At 33.4% G+C, this 21,518-nt stretch overlaps 2 protein-coding genes across 2 annotated transcripts; one reads left to right on the plus strand and one right to left on the minus strand.

Moving 5' to 3' along the window:
• Positions 1 to 3,743: 3,743 nt before the first annotated feature.
• Positions 3,744 to 4,361, plus strand: HELRODRAFT_146123 (hypothetical protein; the record flags this gene model as incomplete). The annotated part of the gene is made up of 2 exons (XM_009025740.1): positions 3,744 to 3,862; positions 4,196 to 4,361. Coding segments are annotated over 2 exons (285 nt in total), but the record flags the coding sequence as incomplete, so codon positions are not given.
• Positions 4,362 to 5,997: 1,636 nt separating this feature from the next.
• On the minus strand, positions 5,998 to 20,800 carry HELRODRAFT_193143 (hypothetical protein). Its single transcript, XM_009025741.1, has 11 exons — positions 20,351 to 20,800; positions 16,878 to 16,939; positions 16,634 to 16,701; positions 13,831 to 13,919; positions 13,193 to 13,333; positions 11,798 to 11,880; positions 10,724 to 10,855; positions 9,013 to 9,211; positions 8,615 to 8,861; positions 8,407 to 8,445; positions 5,998 to 6,298 (listed from the first exon to the last, which is right to left on the minus strand). Exons 1-11 carry the CDS (start codon positions 20,473 to 20,475, stop codon positions 6,116 to 6,118), a joined length of 1,368 nt encoding a protein of 455 aa, XP_009023989.1. The 5' UTR covers positions 20,476 to 20,800; the 3' UTR covers positions 5,998 to 6,115.
• Positions 20,801 to 21,518: the final 718 nt, after the last annotated feature.

Consider the following 21,518-nt stretch of genomic DNA (forward strand, 5'->3'; position numbering starts at 1 on the left):
TTTTATCTTGTAGATAGACTTCTGTGACCAATGGCCAAACTGATTAAAAGTTTAGGTTTGGAGAAGACTTTCAATAGAAAGAATAATCAACTACAGCCAACAATTGAAAAGGGATCTGATGTCGAATCGTGCGAAGTAGCCACGTTGCAGAGAAATCGGTATTGTGGCTGGTCGGCTATTATAGATTTCCCCCAAAGAAGAAGACATTCAGAGTTCACTCAAAGTCAGAAATTAACAAATCGGCCCAACCAAAACTTCAAATGTGAAGATAAATTTAAAAAAGATTCCCTAGGTCCAAACATGCACGTATCTCATTTGGGGTGTTGCAATTCTCTGCATGCTACATCCACTGATTTGCCAAAGAAAGTTCTTCAAACACGAGCTTCAATCAGTTTTGATTCAACAGTGAGCTTCTACATTTTTTGACATTTCAATTAATATCTTTTGCTTTTGAAAAAATATAAATTAAAACAGCTAAGTTGCAATTAGATCAATTTATATTTGTTAATATTACTAAACATTTTTAAATTAAGTAAGGTGGTTCATCTTACATCAATCAAAATAACTTGCATGCAAAAACAAATTTTTATATAAATTTCAAGACAAATATTTTGGAATAATAAAAAATGAGTAGTTGCTATCTGATATCAATTAAATTAGCAACCCACAATCCTGCAGCATCCAAAGCTATTGGACTTTTATAGTGACCCAGCAGACGTGCGAAATGGCGATAAGTCACCTGCCAGCAGGTCCATGCACGTCACCATGCCAGATGAAGACTACAGTGTGCCTTACCAAAGTTTTTCTCTCTTATTTTCATAATTGTTGTTTAATGATTATTTTCAATAAAATTGTTCATTTTGTTATTTTTACGAGTCTAATTTAGTTTTAATTCAACTCTATTTACTGTAAATTATTCAAAATTATACATTTCATGTGGTTTATTAACCTTCATTGTGTTAAAGGTCTTCTAAAGGTCTTCATACAGGCAGCTGTATGAAGGGGCAAAGACAAAGGTGAGGGTTGGAAGGGGGATGTCGGACGCTTTTAGTGTTAAGGTAGGAGTGCATCAAGGATCAGTGTTATCACCGTTTCTGTTTGCAATTGTGATGGATGTTGTGTGTGGAAACATAATGGAGGGGTTGTTATTTGAGATTTTGTATGCAGATGATTTAGTCTTGATGGCTGATAGCATGGAAGAATTGCAGTTAAAATTTGACAGATGGAAAAGTGTTATTGAAAAGAAAGGGTTAAAAGTTAATATTGGTAAGACGAAGGTAATGGTGAGTGGGGAAGGTGGGGAACGAGTGATAAGTAAAATAGACCCCTGTGGGGTATGTGATAGGAGAGTGAAGGCTAACTCGGTATTGTGTATAGGATGTCAGAAATGGGTGCATAAGAGATGTAGTGGTGTGAGGGGGGCACTGAAAAAGGTGGAAGGCACGTTCAAATGTAAGAAATGTGTTCATGGTGTGATTAATAGGACGGACGCAAGGACGGGGTTGAGTGATGGCATTGAAAGAGTGGAAAGCTTTGTTTACTTAGGGGATAAGCTGAATGCGGATGGAGGATGTTTGAGCGCAGTTACGGCTAGAGTTCGTGTGGGATGGATGAAATTTAGGGAACTGGGTGGGGTATTGTGTGGAAAGAAATGGTCAGTGAAGATGAAAGGGAGGGTATATAAAGCATGTGTGAGAGCAGCGATGATATATAGTGGTGAAACTTGGGTGTTGAGGAGAGAGGAGGAAAGTGTACTGCAGAGGGCTGAAAGAGCTATGGTGAGGATGATGTGTGGGGTTAAAGTGAAGGATAGGAGGAGTAGTACAGAGCTGATGTCAATGATGGGACTGAATGAGGACATTGTGACATTGATAAGGAGATCGAGATTGCGGTGGTATGGACATGTGTTGAGAAGGGATGAAAGGGTCGGGATTAGGCGAGCGTTGGAGTTCGAGGTTGAAGGAGTGGTAGGAAGGGGTCGTCCGCGATTGGGATGGAGAGAGCAGGTGGAGAAGGACAGGGTGAAAGCGGGGTTGCGTGATACTGAGGCGAGTGACAGATGTGGATGGAGTCGAGGGGTATTTCGGTTTCATCATAGGTAGCCAAACGGCAACCCCCGATCTCGGGGAAAATGCCGTCTAAACGTGTGTTGTTGTTGTTGTTATTAACCTTCATTGTGTTAAAGGTCTTCTAAACTAGAACTTGCTAGTGCATATTATTGCTAAATATGTATATAATTTTTATTGAGTGCATCTTACTTCAAACAAATCTTGCAAAATTTTTTATTCTCTGCTAACAATTAATTTTTGGTTTAAATCAAGTAAAAAATTTAATGTTAGAACTTTAAATTAATAGCAAATGTACTTTTTATATGATATCTTAAAGATCATTCAGTTGTCCCATCATTATTTTTGTTTCATGTAGAGATTTTGTGCTGAACCACATCCTTCCTAATCTTCTAAATCTGTTAATGTTACAAAATCACCTTGTGTTGTGTTGTTGCAGTGTCAACAATTGATTATAACATTTATTATGCCATTGTACAACTTTTAGAACATAATCGATCAAATTTCTCATTGGTTGAGATATTTGATGTTCATTGTTGCTACATCCTGCCCCTGAACAGTTGCATGCAACAAAGAGGCCACCTATGAAGAACCCTGGGATCTGACGACTGCTGAACAAAATCTGTTCAATAAGATGTCGAGAAAAATTTCATCTTTCCCCAGCAAAAATAATTCTTCACGTGCTTCGAAGAAATCCTCTGCAACGGTTCTCGAAGCATCATCTCAAAGTTCAACAGACTTCAACACGCTGCACGGACCACCAATCAACGACATCGCAACAACATCTTCAAAGTCTGTGACCTCGACCTTGTCATCACTTTCGTCTGTCTTTTCACCATGCAGAGCAGCTTATCACCACAGATGTTGCAACCACACCTCCCACCATCGACATTACAGCTACCGACTGACAAAGCAAGAGAGGCAAAATATGAACAGTCATAAATGTATCAGCGCTCCACAGATGATCATACATCAGAAGGAAACGAAATGCAAATCTAAAGACGGTTTCTATTCTGTCGTTAATTTTTTAGAAAAATTTTCAGTGTCGTCGTTGAAGAAGTTGTGATATCTTAAATCTTTGTGTGCAATACACATTCCCGTATTTTTATCTGTTTATTGTATTTTGAGACAATGAAGTCGTGATTGTCTTCAATCGAAACATGTTTCAGGTTCAAGGCAGGACAACCAGACATCTGACTGCAGCACAATGGATGGCGTGCCGAGAGGAGATGCAGCTGATCATCCGCTTAACAAATACAGGTTTAACATTTTTTCTTCTTTTCTTCAAAATTAAGACTCAAGGGCACACAAAGCTTTCATTATTCAACCCAACTTGATGGTTGCGATATCATTTGAGTTCGAATGTTTGCGTTTGCTGTTTTTTTTTAATTTGAACTTAAACGTTCAGCAACTAAGTTATTTTCTACAAATAACAGTAGCAAGTTGTTTGTTTTTTGCATCTGTTGGTTGGATGTTTAAGATCTACAGAATGTTACAAATTTACAAATGTTTTATTTTTATACAAAATAAAATGGAAATGATGATTGCAATAAAAAAGTATAAACTTTTTTTTCAGTGATTGGAAATTATGTCATTTGTTCATATTTGCATGAAGTTATTTAATATTGTTTTAAAAGCATTTTATCAGTGATTAAATTGCTGCACTTGCGCTGCAGTTGGTTCCATGGACTGTTGAGCAGACAGGAGGCAGAACTGTTGCTGAGAGATAGCGTGGAAGGCAGCTACCTTGTGAGGATCAGTGAGAGCAATAATAAGGATTATTCACTCTCATTAAGGTTGGCGTCTCCATTACGAAAGTAGCATTCTTATTTTTGTTCGTTCTGTTGTTTTGAGATAACGTTGTAATTTGCAGAATGGCTGAATGTGGTTTGTGTTGTTCGCACGCACTCATACGTTGGTGTTGAATGAATGCTGTGGATTTTTTTTTTTGATTGTAAAAAAGATTATCATTGAATGATGTTGGCGTGCTGCTGACGAACGTTGATTAACACTCACTGGCTTGAAACAACATGCAGACGCTCTTCTTGTTGAATATTTTAAGTTGGACGACAGATTAGTAGTAAGTGGGAATGAAATAAGAATTTAAATGAAATTCGACGAGCCAGGAGTGACAGTGGCTACTTGCACATCAAGATCATCATCAGCTGCGATGACATGTTCATACTGGGACAGTTCAGCCAGCCGTTCGTCAGCGTTGCATCTATAATTGAATTCTTCGCAAGCAACAAACTGCCCATCAAGGGCACTCGCCACATCCTCCTCTCCCATCCAATCTCCCACCCCCACCACATCAGCCCCAAGAAAAACTGCATTGAAAAATAATTGTTCCCGTGTGATGTGGCCTGCTTGGGGATTCGCTTGTTTCCATTCGGTGTGGACCTGAGGTTACGGAATGTTCAGTTAGCTCAAACAAACAAACTTTGTTCTTGACAGCTTCATTCCAAGTTTACGTGGTTCTTTGTTATTCTCTCCGTCACAATTTATCAACCTGTTGTTGAATTGTTCAGTCAGTTCAATCACCATTTCGACGTTCATCAAATTAATCATGTCATTTGTATATCTATGTTTTATATATATATATATATATATATATATATATATATATATATATTATAATTATAATATATAATTTGTTTATATAATTATGTATATTATATATATATATGTATATATATATACATGATTTGTTTAATTGTTTATATTATCTATGAATGGTTTTTTTGCTATAGTATTTTATTATTTATTGAGAAGTTTATTTTAAGTTACATTGAACTTTAATTTAAATCTTCATAATGCTTGATCACGTCTTGAATGAAACGCCAGCAAGCATTGAAGATATATGATGTAATAGAACAAACAGCTGAACTTCATATAGCAATTCGTTGCATGTATCGCGAACTACTGGGTATGTACATGCTATGAATCTTCGTGGTTGAAAGGATTCTTAAATTGACGTTCAATTTCTTATAGTAATGACAACACAGCACAGCACAAAGCTAGACATTTCCAGGTTGCATCTTTTACTAGTGAACGTTACCGCTATGCATTTTTTAGAGTTTAATCTCTCGTTTTATTTTATTTATTTTTTCTTAATATCACGTAAGTTCATGTATCGATGTAAAAAATCGTTTTGTGTTTCGATGGTAATGTCATTTTTATTATTAAAATCGTTTGGCACACCTTTTTATTTTGATTCCACGTCGTCCCTTAGTCGCTTATTTTTCTATGCATTAAATACCTCTCCATTCATCAGTATTTTCTCCTTTACAATGTCGTGCTAAGTGTTGACGATTACAAAGTTATTTTACTTGAACTGTATAACTAGAAATAAAAGTACGAACTATGCATGTCTACAATTTTTGTTTGTATAATAATTTATTAATTGGTGAAAGATGGAAAATAAAATCATTATATTCTATTCAGTTGTCGTTCCTTAAATGAACATAAGCTCGACCAAACTACAATGTTTATATCCATTGATGTTTTACTACTATGCACATCCAATGTTGGTCCCGCACCGTTTCTGGGCAAGGACCTTAGTTTTGCTGTTTGATATCCAAGAAAAAGTACGACAAACATCAAAAACCCCATTTTGCTTAAAATAATGACTTCGATAACCTATTAAGCATATTTTGGGGGCTTAGGCACACATTCAATTTTCGAAACCATTGGAACCAAAAGAATACCAAATAGCTCATGGGTTATGTCGAGATCGCCACAGTTTTGGAATTTTTGCCCAGAATCTTATAAGTAATCTAAATTATAATTAGAATCTAATTATATGTCTGAGGCATGATGCCCGATATTTTTAAAGTAGCTTGTACGCCTTGTGCCGCTGTGCATTCTCGCCACCCGTGTTAACTTCGTTCGATACAATTTTAATTATTTTCATCGTGAAAACTCGACAACGTATTTGTTCCAAAAACATTTTCACCGCCAAATTAATAAAACTGACAAATTAATTTTTGTGGATAAAAATATTATATAAAATAGAAATAAGAAAAAGGCAAATTATGTAAAAAAAACGGTCAAACGGCAAACTGTGTGTAGTACAACCAATAAATGAGGTTGAAGATAACGAAACCGAGGGGGAACGCCTTTCTTGCAACTTTATCAATCGAACGAGCTTTCCTCCTGCTCTCCTCGATGTCTCGAGACTTGTCACACGATGTTGCGCCGTAGACTTCCTTGTTTTCCTTGCTCGGTTTGAACTTTGAAAAAAAAATTAAATTTAAACTTATGCACAATTTGTCAAAAAAATCTATAATTTTTTAAGCTTCTTCACCGACCAAAAAATGTGATAATAAGTTTTGTTCAAATATGGTTTGGTAATTTTTAGCAAGCGTTCTTTTCATGTTAGCAATTTTATTTGTCCTTTTTGCATTTTTTGCGTCAATGCTGATATTATTATTATGATATATTATTATTATTATAAAATTGTGAGACGTTGCTGTTAAATTTTTTATGAATCAACAATTTGTTTCAATGGAAAATAATTTGCTGCTACTAGTTTAGTGGGTTTAATGTGAAAATAGTACAGTTTTCAACTGTTTGGGAAATTGTTGAACGGTTAATCCAGGTTGATGCAAATTATTTGGCAAGCTATTGTAAATCATTGGACCTGCGACTAAAAAATGTAATGGATCATCGCACATACACACGCACAGACACACACACACATAAATAAATAAATATATATATATATATATATATATATATATATATATATATATATACGCATACACACGCTCACAGCTGTTACAAAAATTCGTGTTAACCCAATCAATATTTCCGGTGCTGCTGTCGATTTATGGATATCTGTTAAAAATTTGGGTATTCCATTTGATCAAACAATGGACCAGCATATCAGGGCACTTACTAAGGAATGTTGTTTTCAGCTTCGAAGACTTAGATTAAAATTGGATTACTGCTAGCATACTCCATTCCATTTTATGGAGTGTCCAATAAACAGATAAACTGATCGATCGTCTACAGTCTATTCAGAATCGAGTGGCAAAAATCATTTCTGGAGGATTGAAGTTTGACCATGTAAGGCACACTTTGACCTTCCTTAGCTAACAATCAGAAAAAGAATATTGTTCAAGATCGCCATTCTGGTGTTTTAATGCCTAAACGGTTTAGGCCAACACTATCTGTCTAGAAACAACAACAGCTCATCGTGTTTCGACACGTTCAGACGACAATTCTTTTTTCGTCGATGCCGGAGATGCGGTTGGTGGCGACCACTTGCGGTTTTGCAGTCTGGAACAGTTTGCCGGACCAGGATTGACTGTTCAACAATTTCGTAAGGAACTAAAAACGTTTTTCTTCATGCATCTATTCCACTAGAAACGCCTCTGAGTAATATTAATGGGCGCTGCATAAATTCTCTAATTATATATATATATATATATATGTATATATATGTATATTTATATATATATATTACAGACGACGTGTATATTACTTTGTGTATGCTTTAAATGTCACGCATCTGTGTTATTATATATGTTGCATTGTTTATGTATATCCGGGTGGCCGCAATAAATCACTCTTCGAATTAACATCAGGTCACTCTCCGCCAACGTGTTCATTATTGTGTTCATTATTTCCTAGTAGCCGCGCGTAGATCATAGTGATTGCAATATTTATTTGCTTGAAATTGTTGTTCCATCAAACCTATCTGTTGATAACGTTGAAATATTCTTGCCTATATCTCCCACGACGAGCTTAGTGAATATTTTTTTCCATTTTTTCTTTGCAGATGCACAGCGTCGTATAATTCTGAATAATAGAAAAATTTACCTTTTTTTTCATTTTGCGGATATATTAAAACTTTTGACTCGTAGCAGAAGTTTTGTCGCCTATTGACTAAAGATGCAACGAATTATGAGTTTGACAGAATAGTCAGTTGATTGAGCCAATATTCGACCGAACACCAAAAAATTTGCAATTATGAAAAATTTCATTTTTTAAATTGAAAAACATGCTACAGAAAAAACAGTCAATGATTCACGTCTGTCCAACAATTCTTTATCGAGATAATATTCAATCCCTCGTTCAAATTCAGTTTTGACAACTACGATGGACAAAATAAATTTCCCGCTAATAATAATCAATCAAACTTTTGTTCTGGAAATTTTAAATGTGACGGCTTAAACTGAAATAGCGCTCTTTGACTTTTCGGCTTTTAAAAATGGCGTAGTCGTACGCCCAATTTTGGGCGGATGGTTGCAAGCCGAGTGGTACGTCTCTACTATCAAATCCTTATTAAAAACAACAAACTTCATTAAAAAAATCTGAACTACATCATTCTAACCTGGAAAAGATGGGCAATGTAATCCAGTAGATTGTGACACTGTAATGAAATATTTCAACGAATGTAATTTAAACTTTAGTGTTGAAACTTAGCGATGTTTTGAAAGCTTATGTAACTTATTAAAAATGTCTCAAAAAATAATATGGAAACATATGAAAGGAGCAATATTAACTTATTGAAAAGAAATAAAAACCAATTTTGAACGTGCATTGTTGTTTGTACTGTGGCAAAATTCATCGTTCGCACCGCTACTCTGGTTGGTTGCCCTGAAAAGTGACGTCATAGTGTGGATGTGCAAACGATTTTCATTGGTTGATGAGGGGCGAACTGATCTGACCTTCCTGGAAACAACGTTGACCACTGCATACTCGATGAGTGAAGCGAATACAAAAACAAGACAGACAATCATCCACACATCTATGGCTTTTATGTACGACACCCTTGGCAAAGATTCTCTAAATATTTGTTCAATAAATAGAAATAGCGCTTGCATAGTGCATACATTTGAAAATATGAATTCAGTAAAAAAACGTTGAATTATAAAAATTGCTTTCATAATTTTAAATTTGAAAATTGCGTTACAACTTTCTAAACTTCTGAACACACCTGGCGCCCCCACTCATTGTTGTGGTTGTTAGGACAGTGAGGAGGCCGAGAGAGACGCGGGCAGGCGAGGCATCGATGTTGATCCAGAAGGACACCCAGGAGAGGATGACGATCAACATGCTGGGTATGTACACCTGGATTATGAAAAAACCAATGTCCCTGTGCAATACGAACTCGAGAGAGAGACAGGAGAAAAATCCTGCAATGATGAAAATGCAGCAGTTCACGTTTATTGTAGAAGTACCTTAATTAATGAATTAATTAATTAAATCAAGTAATGCATAAAAGTATTTTTGAAAAACCACGTTGAAAAATGAAGTTGATCTTATGTTCAATTGAAAAATTTGAATATAAATTTTTCTTTGTTTGACTTATTTTAAGCATGTTGGAGTCGGTCGAAAAATATCCGAATCCAATCCTCCGGCCCCTCAGAAAAATCCGACTCCAACTGCGGGCAAAAGTTTTCCGATCCCGACTCCAGAAAAATTCCAAAAAATTTTTCAACTTTTGCATTATAATTTTACCTTATTATAAACTACTAAATAAAAAATATTTTAAACAAACAGTTCAAATTGGTCAATTTGATTGTTTTTACTAGTGAAATTAGTTTATTTTTATGTTTTACAACAAACTGAAAGAAAATTATGTGATTTTATTCACATTATAGCATTTATTTTCAGTACTGATGACAATTGTTTATCGCTACATATATTTATCCTCTAAAAAAACACAATCTTAAAAAAATTTAGAAAAAAAAATAAAATTTTTTAAAAAATAAATGACATTATCCGACTCTGGAAAGTCGGCAAAAATCTGCGGCTCCGACACTCAGCTTATTTTCATCGTTCTAAAACAAATTAAGTTGAGGCACGGATAACGAAATCTAAATGGGTGATGATCGAAAAAAATGTTTGGAAATTTTTGTCTAAGTTCTACATTAGTTATAGTAAGAATCGCAATAAAAAATTATTGCGATATTTGAAAATTATTGATTAATTTACAAAAATTTGACTCAGGCAACCATTCAATAGAATGGAATATTTTTAGCGGAATTAAACGACTGAAGTTGGTAGACATCAACAACTCAAATTTGCCAAATTAACTACCAGATTTTATTTTAAAATTAATAAAATTTTCAAAATCAAATTAAACTTTTTATTAGAACAAAAATAACTATTGATAAATCTAACGATTCAAACAGAGGAACTCAAAATAGGTTACCAAATTCAATGTAAGCCTCTCAAACGCACACACTTTTCAATTCATCACATTTTTAGCTTGTTATTGAAATACTTTATTGAAATTGTTCTTCTATATTCACTATAGATAAGACTGGAAATGTTCGATTACTTTAACCTTGAAGGCAAACAACAATGGTGTTATCATTTGATGGAGAAACTCACTCTAAATTAGCAGTTTGAGTTGGTTTCCTTCTCATTTATTCAACTTACTTTTAAAAATTAAGTTTCCTTGACGTGTGTGCATCAATAATGACACAACAACCGCTTTAAAATTTTGAAAACTAGAGATAAAAACAGGTTTCTTCACTAATTTGATTTCAGTGGGTCGAAATTGTTAATTTGATTGTTGAACTAAGCAACACAAAGGAGTACATTTTAATAATTTCAACGAAGCAACATCAAATGAAAGTTTCATTCCAGCATGAACAAAGAGAAAAACATAATTTGACGACGAAATGTTGGAAGAAAACCTGCAGTATAGTTTTGCGAACAGTCGTCTTCCAATGTTTTTATAAGTGAGAACTGTGGCAATTCGAGATTTTTTTCAATTTCGATGGAGTTGTTGAACCACGTGTAATACATGGTATCCATTGTATTGCCAACTGTTTAATATTTCCGACATCAATCACAAAAAATAATTTTTAATTGAATAATTAAATTACAATTCAAGATCACATTTCTAATTGAAGAAAAAAGGGAAATAATTTAAAATCGCAGAGCTCTCCTAGCATGGCACTCACTCCAACTTTCGCATTCTCACAGCGTATACACGTGCGAGCAAGGCACCACACAAGTGTATTGTACACCGGTTGGCTCGGTTTACATTTGAATGACGCTGAGACCAGGCATCCAACTACCACTCCATCTCTTCGCCCAAGAAAATAATATTTTATTAATTTACCACCAAACGCGGAGCTAATAATTTTATTATTTAGAAAATAATTTTTAGCCCATTTTTAAAAAAACTTAAAAAAAAGCAGTTGAAACTTAAAAAGAACATTTTTAAGTTCACTTTTTTTTTTCAAAATCTAACTTATATCATATTCTTAATACATTTGTTAATTTTTAACTAATTTAAAAACTGGCTTATTTGTTGAAACATTATAAACTTTGACATTTCTTATCTATTTATTTTCATTCACAAATTTAGCAAAATTTCAAAAAATTGAAAGCCTCGCTTGTTTTTTTTAAAATAACTGTAAAGAAAGTATTACATTGAAAACGTGCAATGCTGCTTGTGTTAATCTTACAAAGTGTGGAGACATCTCACTTTCGAGAAATGTGCCGAGGTTGCATTTCTGCAAAGAATGCAAACAATCACCTAGAAGCAATAATTAATCACCACACCCTCCTTCATCTGGTCCTCTGCTCTGTGGAATGGAATGTTATTCGAGTGGGTGTCGTCAATGCCACTCTGGCTTCCGGCTAATGTTTATAATGAGAAGAACACGATAGGACAATTGCAGTATAAAATTTCACGGCTGAAACACGCGTTGGTTAGTTACATTTGAAAATGTTCTGCTAGAAACGAGAAGCAGACTAACAGCTCTCAAACATCATCTGACACGTCTGCGTGTCCAGCGGGTACTTCTGCAGCTTCATCATGCAAGACAGGGTGGCTGTTATCCTGCACGTGGATATCAAAGTTAGAAAATTACATTACAATGTAAAAATGGCTTTGTATAAAAACGTTTAAATAAAAAACAACAATAAAATATGGAAATGTATTTTCAGCAAGATTAAAAAAAACAAAAAATGTTGTTGTTTCATAATTGCGACTTAAATGACGAAGACAATAATGATAACACTCTATTAATGCGTTGAACAGCAACATCGTTTCAAGAAGGACATGACGCAGTGGCGTGTGACTCCTTAAAAGCATTCCTTCAACGTTTGGTAATGTTTGAACAGGCAAGCAACAAATTTGTGTGTGTGTTTTTTTTTTGTTCAGAAAGAGCAAAACTTTTTAAAGCTAAAAGGTGCACATTAGCAATTAGCATTGACTTACAGCGATGCCAAAAGTTTGAAAGAAGAGAATAAATATCTTTCCTCACAATGAGAATGAAATTAAATATAATTAAAATTGTTAAAATCGGTAAATAAATAAATATAATATAATTGAATATATGATAACCGAACTGAAAATTTCTTAATATAAGAAAATACTATACTGAAAAATTAAAAACCTAAAGACGTGAAATCCATAGGAGGTCCATGATACACACACACACACACACACACACACACACACACACACACACACACACACACACACACACACACACATATACACACACACACACACACACACACACGCAACACACACGTACATTCATACATAGGTACACACACACACACAAACACACACACACCAAACTTCTTCAGACATTTACATTCACGACCGTCCAACTGCATAAATTTCAATCATCTCATCTCATCTTCCAACATCAATGCATCTCATCCGGCATAAGAACGACATCCTCACAGACGACCCTAGCCTTCCAAACGAGAACATCAAGCCAAGCATCTCAAAATGATTGCTTATGAATGGAATTTAATCATGGTTCTTGTGATTAGGAACATTTTGTCCAAACAATAAAAAATGAATTTGAATTTATAAATTTTTACCTTAATGGCTGAATTGAAATATTGAATTAAATCTAAATAAAACACAAATAAGAAAAATAACCAAATAATTTATGATTAGGTTGTTTAAATACTTGAATAAATGAAAAAAAAATAAAAAGTATAACTATTCACTCAGCACATCCACTCAACATATTCATACTTACTATAGATCAGAAACTTGGAGCGACATTCACCAGAGTAAACAAACGTCTATGAGATTGTTTACAAAACAACACGAACCGAAAATCATCCTTACGAGTGAGTTTATTTTAGAGCAAGAAAGAACGAACGCTGGAAAGAGACCGACTTACTTGGTGACGTACCACATGTAGCCGGTTGTGTTCAGCCTCAGCAGGCGATTCTCAACTGTCACCTCGTGGAAAGTGGCTCGCTTTTCGTTGCGGATGAAAGTGTCGGGTATCCAGATGTATTTCCACAGACCGTTGCCCAGCCTGTCGAGTTGTAGAGTATTTATTTGCATGCATCGACAGGAGTTTTCACGCCGCACACGAGGAGCGACGCTTTCGCACGATTGACAAAGTGGCAATTCATTAAATTGCTTGAAGAAAACAAACTAAATCTGTCTGCTGTCTAATAAGGATGTAAGAAAGTTGGAAGGATTATTTATTAAGTAAAAACATCCAGCCAGTAACTGATGAATAAGTAATACATGAACAAATAATTGGAAACATTTCAATATTGGTACTGCGCAGTTTGTAAGACAAGTTGGAAAAGTTTGACTCGTCTCCAGCCTAACGACTTTTGTAAATTTTTAAATTTAATAATCTTTCAAATGATTTGTAAAAATTGCTCAAATTAACTTGCGACATTCGCGCTAACCATCTTTGCAAACAAATTATAAAATTCGCGATAAATTTAATGGAAGCAATAAAACACTTTTTAACGTTTGTAGGTGTTAACGAAAAAAGTGCACAATTTGACCGCCCACCTGACTGAGATAGTTTTCCTCGAGAGGGGGATATAGCAGAGCCTGGGGTCCCTCCAATGCTGCCTCAGGTACATGCTCACCGAGTAGTCCTACGTAGGAGGCACCATTAATTTATTAACAAAGTTAAAATTCCATAAGAAACGTAATGCTTCTAACTGAATGCAAAATAAAACAGGAGTCACAGATTGGTGTTCTACAGCACCATATTAGTATTATTTCTCCATGCTGATAAACCTTGACCCCTTCACGTCACAACTCATCTAACAATTTAACAGCACGTGAAGGTTTGTAATATTACAGAGCTTGCAAAACTAAAAAATAAAGATTATCTCTATCAAACTTTAAGTCTGTGTGTTCATAATGTGGTGCCTAGCAAACAATATTATTATTGCCTGGGAGTGAAAGTGTAGAGTTATTCTCACCATTCTTCAATGTACACATTATGTTTTATTACAATAAATTTATTAGTGAATTAAAACCTTTCAGAAACATTTAACTTGGCTTAATCAGCGTTACACAACTCCAGTAGCACTTTTTGAATCGGACAGCCAGTGCAAGAAGTACGGACCATCGCGATGCAAGGAGCAAATGACATCATGCAGCATGTTGGCACCCAACCTGGCTTTCCAATAACAACTTCCGATGAAAAATCATTTGAAACATTCCGACTATTTAGCGTTGCACGTTAAAAATACATAGCACTGTTTGCGTATTGTGCTGAGTATTTTTAGTGACACTTACCGAATTGCAGACGCTGAATAGCGTAAAATAAGTGCAAAACCGTTAACAATCAGTGCGTGGCTTATAGTTTTTGGTTACTATTAAATTTGTGATGCGCCCACATAAATTGATTGCAGATGCAATGAGTGAATGATTGAGAGATTGAGAGATTGATCATCACATTCCTTGAGGAACGTCCAATCAGTTTTTGGCGGTCATTCAACTTTTTGCATATATATGAGACATTACGCATAATAATTAAAATAAATGTGACATTCTCATTTTTTTGGAATATTTTTCAGAAGTAATATAAATGGAATATATTTTGTCATTTAATTGCAGCTAGTTGCCAACTGGTTACAATTTATACTTAACATAAATACTCAAAATTGAATCATGAATGTCTCCTAAGTTATCTCATTAATGCAAATAGCAATGTCTGTCGTCTAAAATAAATGGAACACATTTCCTGGCGCAAATGCAAATCGTTAATTGATTTCATTTTAAAAGAATTAAGCTAATAAAAAAATTTAAAAACGTACTACATAAACTACATAAAACAAACAATTGTTTGCGTTTTAAATGCTTCTCGTTAAACTCGTGCACAGCTGTGCAACATACTTGAGCATTTCTCGTCGGATGTTGCATTCAAACAGAATTGTGTTTTCGAATTCTGTAGAAAAATTTGCTTGCACTGAAAAGCGGGCACTCGATAACAAAATGCCAATTGCACATGCTATCATAAAAATAACAAAACCAGCATTAAATATAAAATAAAAAGTTATCGCAAACTTCATCGATTCATACATAACTCGTACAAAAACTTTACCAGCTGACTATCGTGCAGTAAACTCATATTCAAACTATTTCGAACTGAAGATCATACACCGTTCGAAACTATTCATTAAAATTTTGCAATCATAAAGTATGTAAAAAAATTTGCGATATATTTTGAGCAATTAGAGCACCCAATTCTATACAGCTGCGCGTTAACGATGGCTGGCTTCCTATACACTCTGTCTATATATTTGTTCCATATTGTACATGGATTTATGATGCAACGCTACTTTCAAGTCCTACAATGATTAACGATGCCTAATAAATTACGCAACCTGCTGTGGCCTTAAGGGAATAAATATTTCTAATCTTTTAATCTCAATATGCCTTATTTGTGCATTCAGGGCTACGTTCAAAATACTCTTATCACAAAATCATGCATAGCAAGCGTGAAACATTTCAGTGTTTCACAACACGTCTCTGAAACATCCCAATGTCTCCCAACACGTTTCTGAAACATTCCAATGTCTCACAACACGTCTCTGAAACATTCAAATGTCTCACAAGACATCTCCAAGAACGGCGCTTAATACGAGCTCGAGCAGCTTTCACGCGGGACAGCATTCCTAATAAAAGTGTCGCAACGGATTTTGGTAGATGTTGCTAACAGCCCTTCGTATCAGAACATTTTTAAAAGTAGACACTTTTTATTTATTTCACTGAGATGTTTTTCGAGTTTTTTAGTCCCAAAAAAGTGTTCAATTTGGTGCTCTTTTGTATTAATTTTCTTGTCATTCAATTAAATTTACAATTTAAAATTGTTACATTAACTATTACGTATAAACATCAACAAAATATGGAGTCGTCGCAAATATGTTTGAAAACAAAGAAGCTGTAGTGGGTTGAAATAACCCGGAGTACAAACGCCAAATTCAACAATATGATTTGTGAAGGTAAATATTAATTTTCTTTTGTCTGTGCCCCAAGGCATTAGAGTTTTCAACCAAAAGTTGCCAAATGTGATCATGCAAGGTTATCTATTTTTAAATTTTAAAATGTCTGTAATTGTTGTCAATTAATTGAAAAATTTAATTCAAAATATTTAAAAACATGCTTGCTTACTAAAATTAAAATTAAAATTCCAGTAGGGTTGTGAGTTTTGGAAATATAGGTGACATGAAATATGGATAACAAAGTCGGGCACATAATTGATTTGTTTCGGACTAAATAGATAAATTAGGCAATACAACAAACAATTAGGGCAACAAAAGAATTAAATAGGCAGAAGCACAGAACGTGTAGTAACCATCGTCTGCTCGCTGATGGAGAAGAAACTGTTGATGTAGATGCCGATGTGCACTTCAGTCGGTCGATCTGGCAAAATAAATGTTAGTTCGTTAGAGTCTGTAAGGTGCAAAATTTCAATTTAAATTATAAGAACAACTCCTTTTTGCAAAATTTGAAGTAAAACAGTGAGGCTTTAAAACATGCATTAATTTATGAAAAAAATTCGTTGGAACGTCAAAAATGTCGATTGCATTCAGCGAAACCTTTCATCGGGGGTTCGTCGGCCTTGTACCCGCCAAGAAGCTCGTTGAAGAATGTTGACATGCTGTGGGACGGTGAAATGTCATTAGGTAAATTTGAGAACAATTTGTGAATTGCGCGCTACCATTTTGAAAGTTTTATTCATTCTCAACTGACCAGCTTGTATGATGTAATATGCTTTTTTCAATTGAGTGACAATCAAAATTCGGTTTATGGTAAACATAATATGGTAAACATTTTATCAGTTCGTCGTATGTTATAACATTATTAATTATGTTTTGATCATTCAGTTATTTCTAAATGTAAAGGTAATAAAAAAAACACCAATAAAATAAATATCAGAACAGCTAACAAAAGATAAAATAAAAAAAGACAAAAAAGAGAAACAAAAGCATGAAAAGTTGAAATTCCAACTGAACAAATAAGAGCAGGAAAACTATCTAGTGCTGTTTTAAATAGTTCACGAAATGTGACCGAAAATTTGGAAAACTGAAAATGCTAAAAGGATAGATGCAAGTCAGTACGATTTCTAAAAATGTTGAACTGGGAAACATTTGTAGGGTAATAACTATTATTATCATTATATAGCACACTGTCATAACTTCACGAAGTCTAAAAAACAATTAAATATTCGCTTTATTTATTATTTTTAAAACACGTCACTTGTCTTGCATGTTGCCAAAAACGCCGCACGTTTGCCAATGAAATTAAATGAAATGAAAACTTCAGCGAAATTATTTATTTGTTTCCTATTCAATGTTGTAAAACTTTTATGATGAGACTTCACATAATTATTGATGACTATTTAACCTATATTTATGTTAATGTATTGTTGGGAAGAATTTATATTTTTTTAAACCTTTTCGAGCAAACATTCTATTTATAACTTAACATTATCGAGAAAATATATAATCAGGCGAATGTTTGCGCGAAACCTCTGGCAGGCAAAAACTTCGCGTTTAAAGTCGCGCTAAATTATTGTTTGTACATTTTCTTTTTAATAAATTAACAAAAATTCCACAAAATGTCAACAAGTTATATATTTCTAATGGTAGTTTTAAATCGGGGATGGTAATTAATTATTTTTCTTTTAGAGCCTTTCGTTCTAAAAGTTTTCGTTGAAAGAAATAATAAAAAAGTGTTAATGAAAGTTTTTTTGTCTGGAGAGATTTGTTTGAATGGTTTTGTCGCAGATTAGTGTCCGGGAAGCTCTTGTTTCAGAACTTCTTACAGCAGCTTAAAATATTGTAAGCACGCTATCCGACGATAGACAAATTTGGGGATTGTTTACTCTATTACGGGTTAGAAGAAAAACCAAGATGATGGATTGAAAAAGTTTTTTATATTTTAAATTCTTAAGTAGAATTTGAATTACAAAAATTTAATTTGGTACTGAAAAAATATAAATTTGAAATGATGTTAATAAAGCTGTAAATTTCTAGTATATATATATATTATTTATTTGTTTCTATATATATATATAAATTGATACTAAAAATATTGTAAAACGTCACGGAGTTTCGATAGAAAAAGGCTGTTGTTCATCACACGTTCGACCATTCACGATGTTGTTATATTGGAAGGTAAGCATTGGCCTCATCTTGAAGCAGCAATCAATACATGCAAATCAATCTCGGCCACCAGCTGGCATCTGTTCAGGCAAACAGAAAGCACAAGTGCACCAAGATGCTTTCTAAAGCAAATTATTTTTTGATTTCTACGTATTTTTGTGGTTAAAATGCTATTATGCTATTATTATAAATTTTTGTGCTATTATGATGCAATTTTTTATAAAGTTCTATAGTTTGTCAATTTTCAGCAACATGCTCTTCCAAACTCTTAGCAAAGAAAAGATTTAATTAAGCTTGAAAAGTTAGATGAATACGGTGAATGAATTCAATTGATGGCCAACAACATCTTTCTGCAGTTATAAAAGTCAGACAATCAGCGTCTATTTCATTAAAAATGAATAAGTATCGAAAAGCAAAAATAAGCCAACCCACTTAGAACATTAATTAGAATAATACAAAAATGATATTTGATCTAATTTTAGCTTTTTTCCATTCATTTTCATGCATTTACAGTTATGCTACAACATTTATAATTTGAAATTTCAATAAAATTCAGATAAGCGATTTTCAACCTACTCAGTCCCGCGATCCCTTCAGTACCATGAACGTGGTGTGGCAAACCACTTGAAAACAATTATTTTGGTTCATAGGTTTAATTAATGTTGAAACTCACAACCTCGATGACGATTCCAACAACCACAACCTGTCTGCTCTGTTAACTTTTTTTACGATTTCAACAAAGTTGTTTGTTCGAACTGATTACAAAGACAATCATTTATTTTTATTTCAATATACATAGATTTTTTTTGAAAAATGTTCAACCAGATTATATACACATTTGGTTCATGACTTGCTTCAATCAATGGATGAACCAAAGAGAGTTCAAGTTCCTCTTCAGAAAGTTATTGCTGGTGAACTAAAACCGATTTTAATGCTTGGTTTCAAAATTGCGTCAATTTTGCTGTTTAAAAGGCAATTAAAATTAACTGGATATGTAAAAATCTATCATTCCTTTAAAAATTTATAACGTTGCATTTTCATTGCAACTTTTTTGGTTTTTTTATCAACTTATTTCTTTGTTTTTTGTTTTTTTATCATCTTCAATAATTAAATTTGTCAGAAATTTTTTTGTGCAATTCGAGTTTGTGTCAATGAATCTGATCGTGCGTATATAAAACCAATATTGTTTTAAACTATTATGATTACTATATGTTTTGACTCAATGAATTTATCATTAACTGTTAATCTGTGTTTTGAATATTGTTAATATTTTATAATCATATTCATTCACTGTGTTGCGCCGTGTTTCGTTGACAGAATATACTAGCGTTGGGAATCGAACTTTTTTGCGACTCAGTTCGGTTCAGTTTGGCTAAATTTAATGTTTGAGTTCGATTCGTGTTTTGATGGAATCCCATTTTTAAAATGTGTCTCACTCTGGATGTTTTTTCCAGATGGAAACATTTTTGCTTCCTTTTTAAAACAGTTCAACCCTTAACTTCAGTTAACGTTTATGATCTATTGGCACTTATGACAGTTTGTTTCTTTTTGTTAGTTAGGTGGGTCCTACAATCTTTGCTTTCAGTTAAATGGAGTGAAAAAGAAATATAAGCGTTGAGATGAAAGTAATTGTGAATGTTTGAATGAACATATAAATAAAAAAATACATGTGTAGTTGACGAATGAACAATTGAATGAATGAATGGATTGAATGAATGAATGAAAAAAATTGAATGGATTTAGTGAATGATTGAATAAATTGAATGAATGATTGAGTTAATTAATTAATCAATAAACGAATGAATGAATTGATAAAAATTTGGTTAAAAGTATTTTTAATAAATTAATATTTTGTCTTATCGAAATTGAAAAATGAAAAATAAATAGATAATATTAATAAAAACCTCTTTTTCTCTCTGACAGAATGTCTCTTCCTCCAGTTGTTTCGTTGCATATGAGATGGTTTGACTATCAAGGAAGCCAGAAGGTAAGTATTCAACAAGATCCTAATAAACATCATCACATCCATGTTTCAGAAGGAAGAGGAGATATGCATATGATATGATGGAAAGATATTTTCATCGCTGTCTCTACATTTGCTTAAAATTAGCTTAATGCAATCGTTTGAAGGATGCCCGAAAACTAGCACGCAGAACCACTAAATGATGTTTGGTAATTTTCATATATGTATTTTGATTAATAACCCAATTGAAAATTGTTATAAGTGTTATTCTTAATTCTATTTATGTCTTGATTAAACGTTACGTTTATTAAATTAATTTTTTTTAATTTAAATTTCTCAACAAATTAATTTTTGCCTTTTCATAAAACATGTTGAAAAATAAATTCGGTTAAAATAAAATTATCCTGAAAGAATTCAAATAAATTTCCTAGCAACTTGATAAAACAATTTAAAACATTTTATATAAGCGACCACTCGTGTACACATACGTGAACAACTAACTGTGCGTATACGCAATCCTTCGTATGTTACGCGCCGCATCGTGTTGTTGGAGTGCTTGTACAACGTGTACGTTATTGTGCCCAGCAAGCATCCTCTGCCGAAAATTTTTCGTTTATTTTGATACATTATTCACTTAACTGTTTTCTAACATTTTTTCAACGATTTATATATATTACTATATTATTATTACTATTACTATATTAATATTACTATTAGTTCTTGGGGTTTGCTCCATATTTTCATGAGTGTTTAAGCGCTATTATGGAGTTTGATTTCAATTCAATCCACTTGAATCATTCAATTTATTTCAATCCAATCATATCCAGTTCAATTCATTTTAAAAATTATATTAAAGTAATTTGAATCAACATGTTTCATATTCAACATTTCTTCTTCACAAATATTCCAATGAATATTCATTCGTCAAATCAACATTTCAATGTTCATGTGACGTAACGATAACTTTCATTCGTTAGACTGTCAAATCAATTCTGAAATCGTATTTCATTTTTAATAAAAATTTATTTCATCCTTAATTTAATATTTAAATTTGTGAACATAAATTAAACAAAACGATTAGTTAAGATTTTTGTCACACATTTGTAGAC

Source organism: Helobdella robusta (genome assembly GCF_000326865.2).
Source record: "Helobdella robusta unplaced genomic scaffold HELROscaffold_43, whole genome shotgun sequence".
Lineage (NCBI taxonomy): Eukaryota > Metazoa > Annelida > Clitellata > Rhynchobdellida > Glossiphoniidae > Helobdella > Helobdella robusta.

Bases quoted from the DNA above. Each gene is read 5' to 3' on its own strand.
- HELRODRAFT_193143 (XM_009025741.1), bottom strand. From the start codon at position 20,475: ATGGATGTGATGATGTTTATTAGGATCTTGTTGAATACTTACCTTCTG. The intron at 16,940-20,350 runs GTTTTTATTAAT...ACCGTCCCACAG, and splicing joins TCTGTCAGAGAGAAAAAGAG to CATGTCAACATTCTTCAACG. The intron at 13,920-16,633 runs GTTACTACACGT...CCTCCTACGTAG, and splicing joins CCATCAGCGAGCAGACGATG to GACTACTCGGTGAGCATGTA.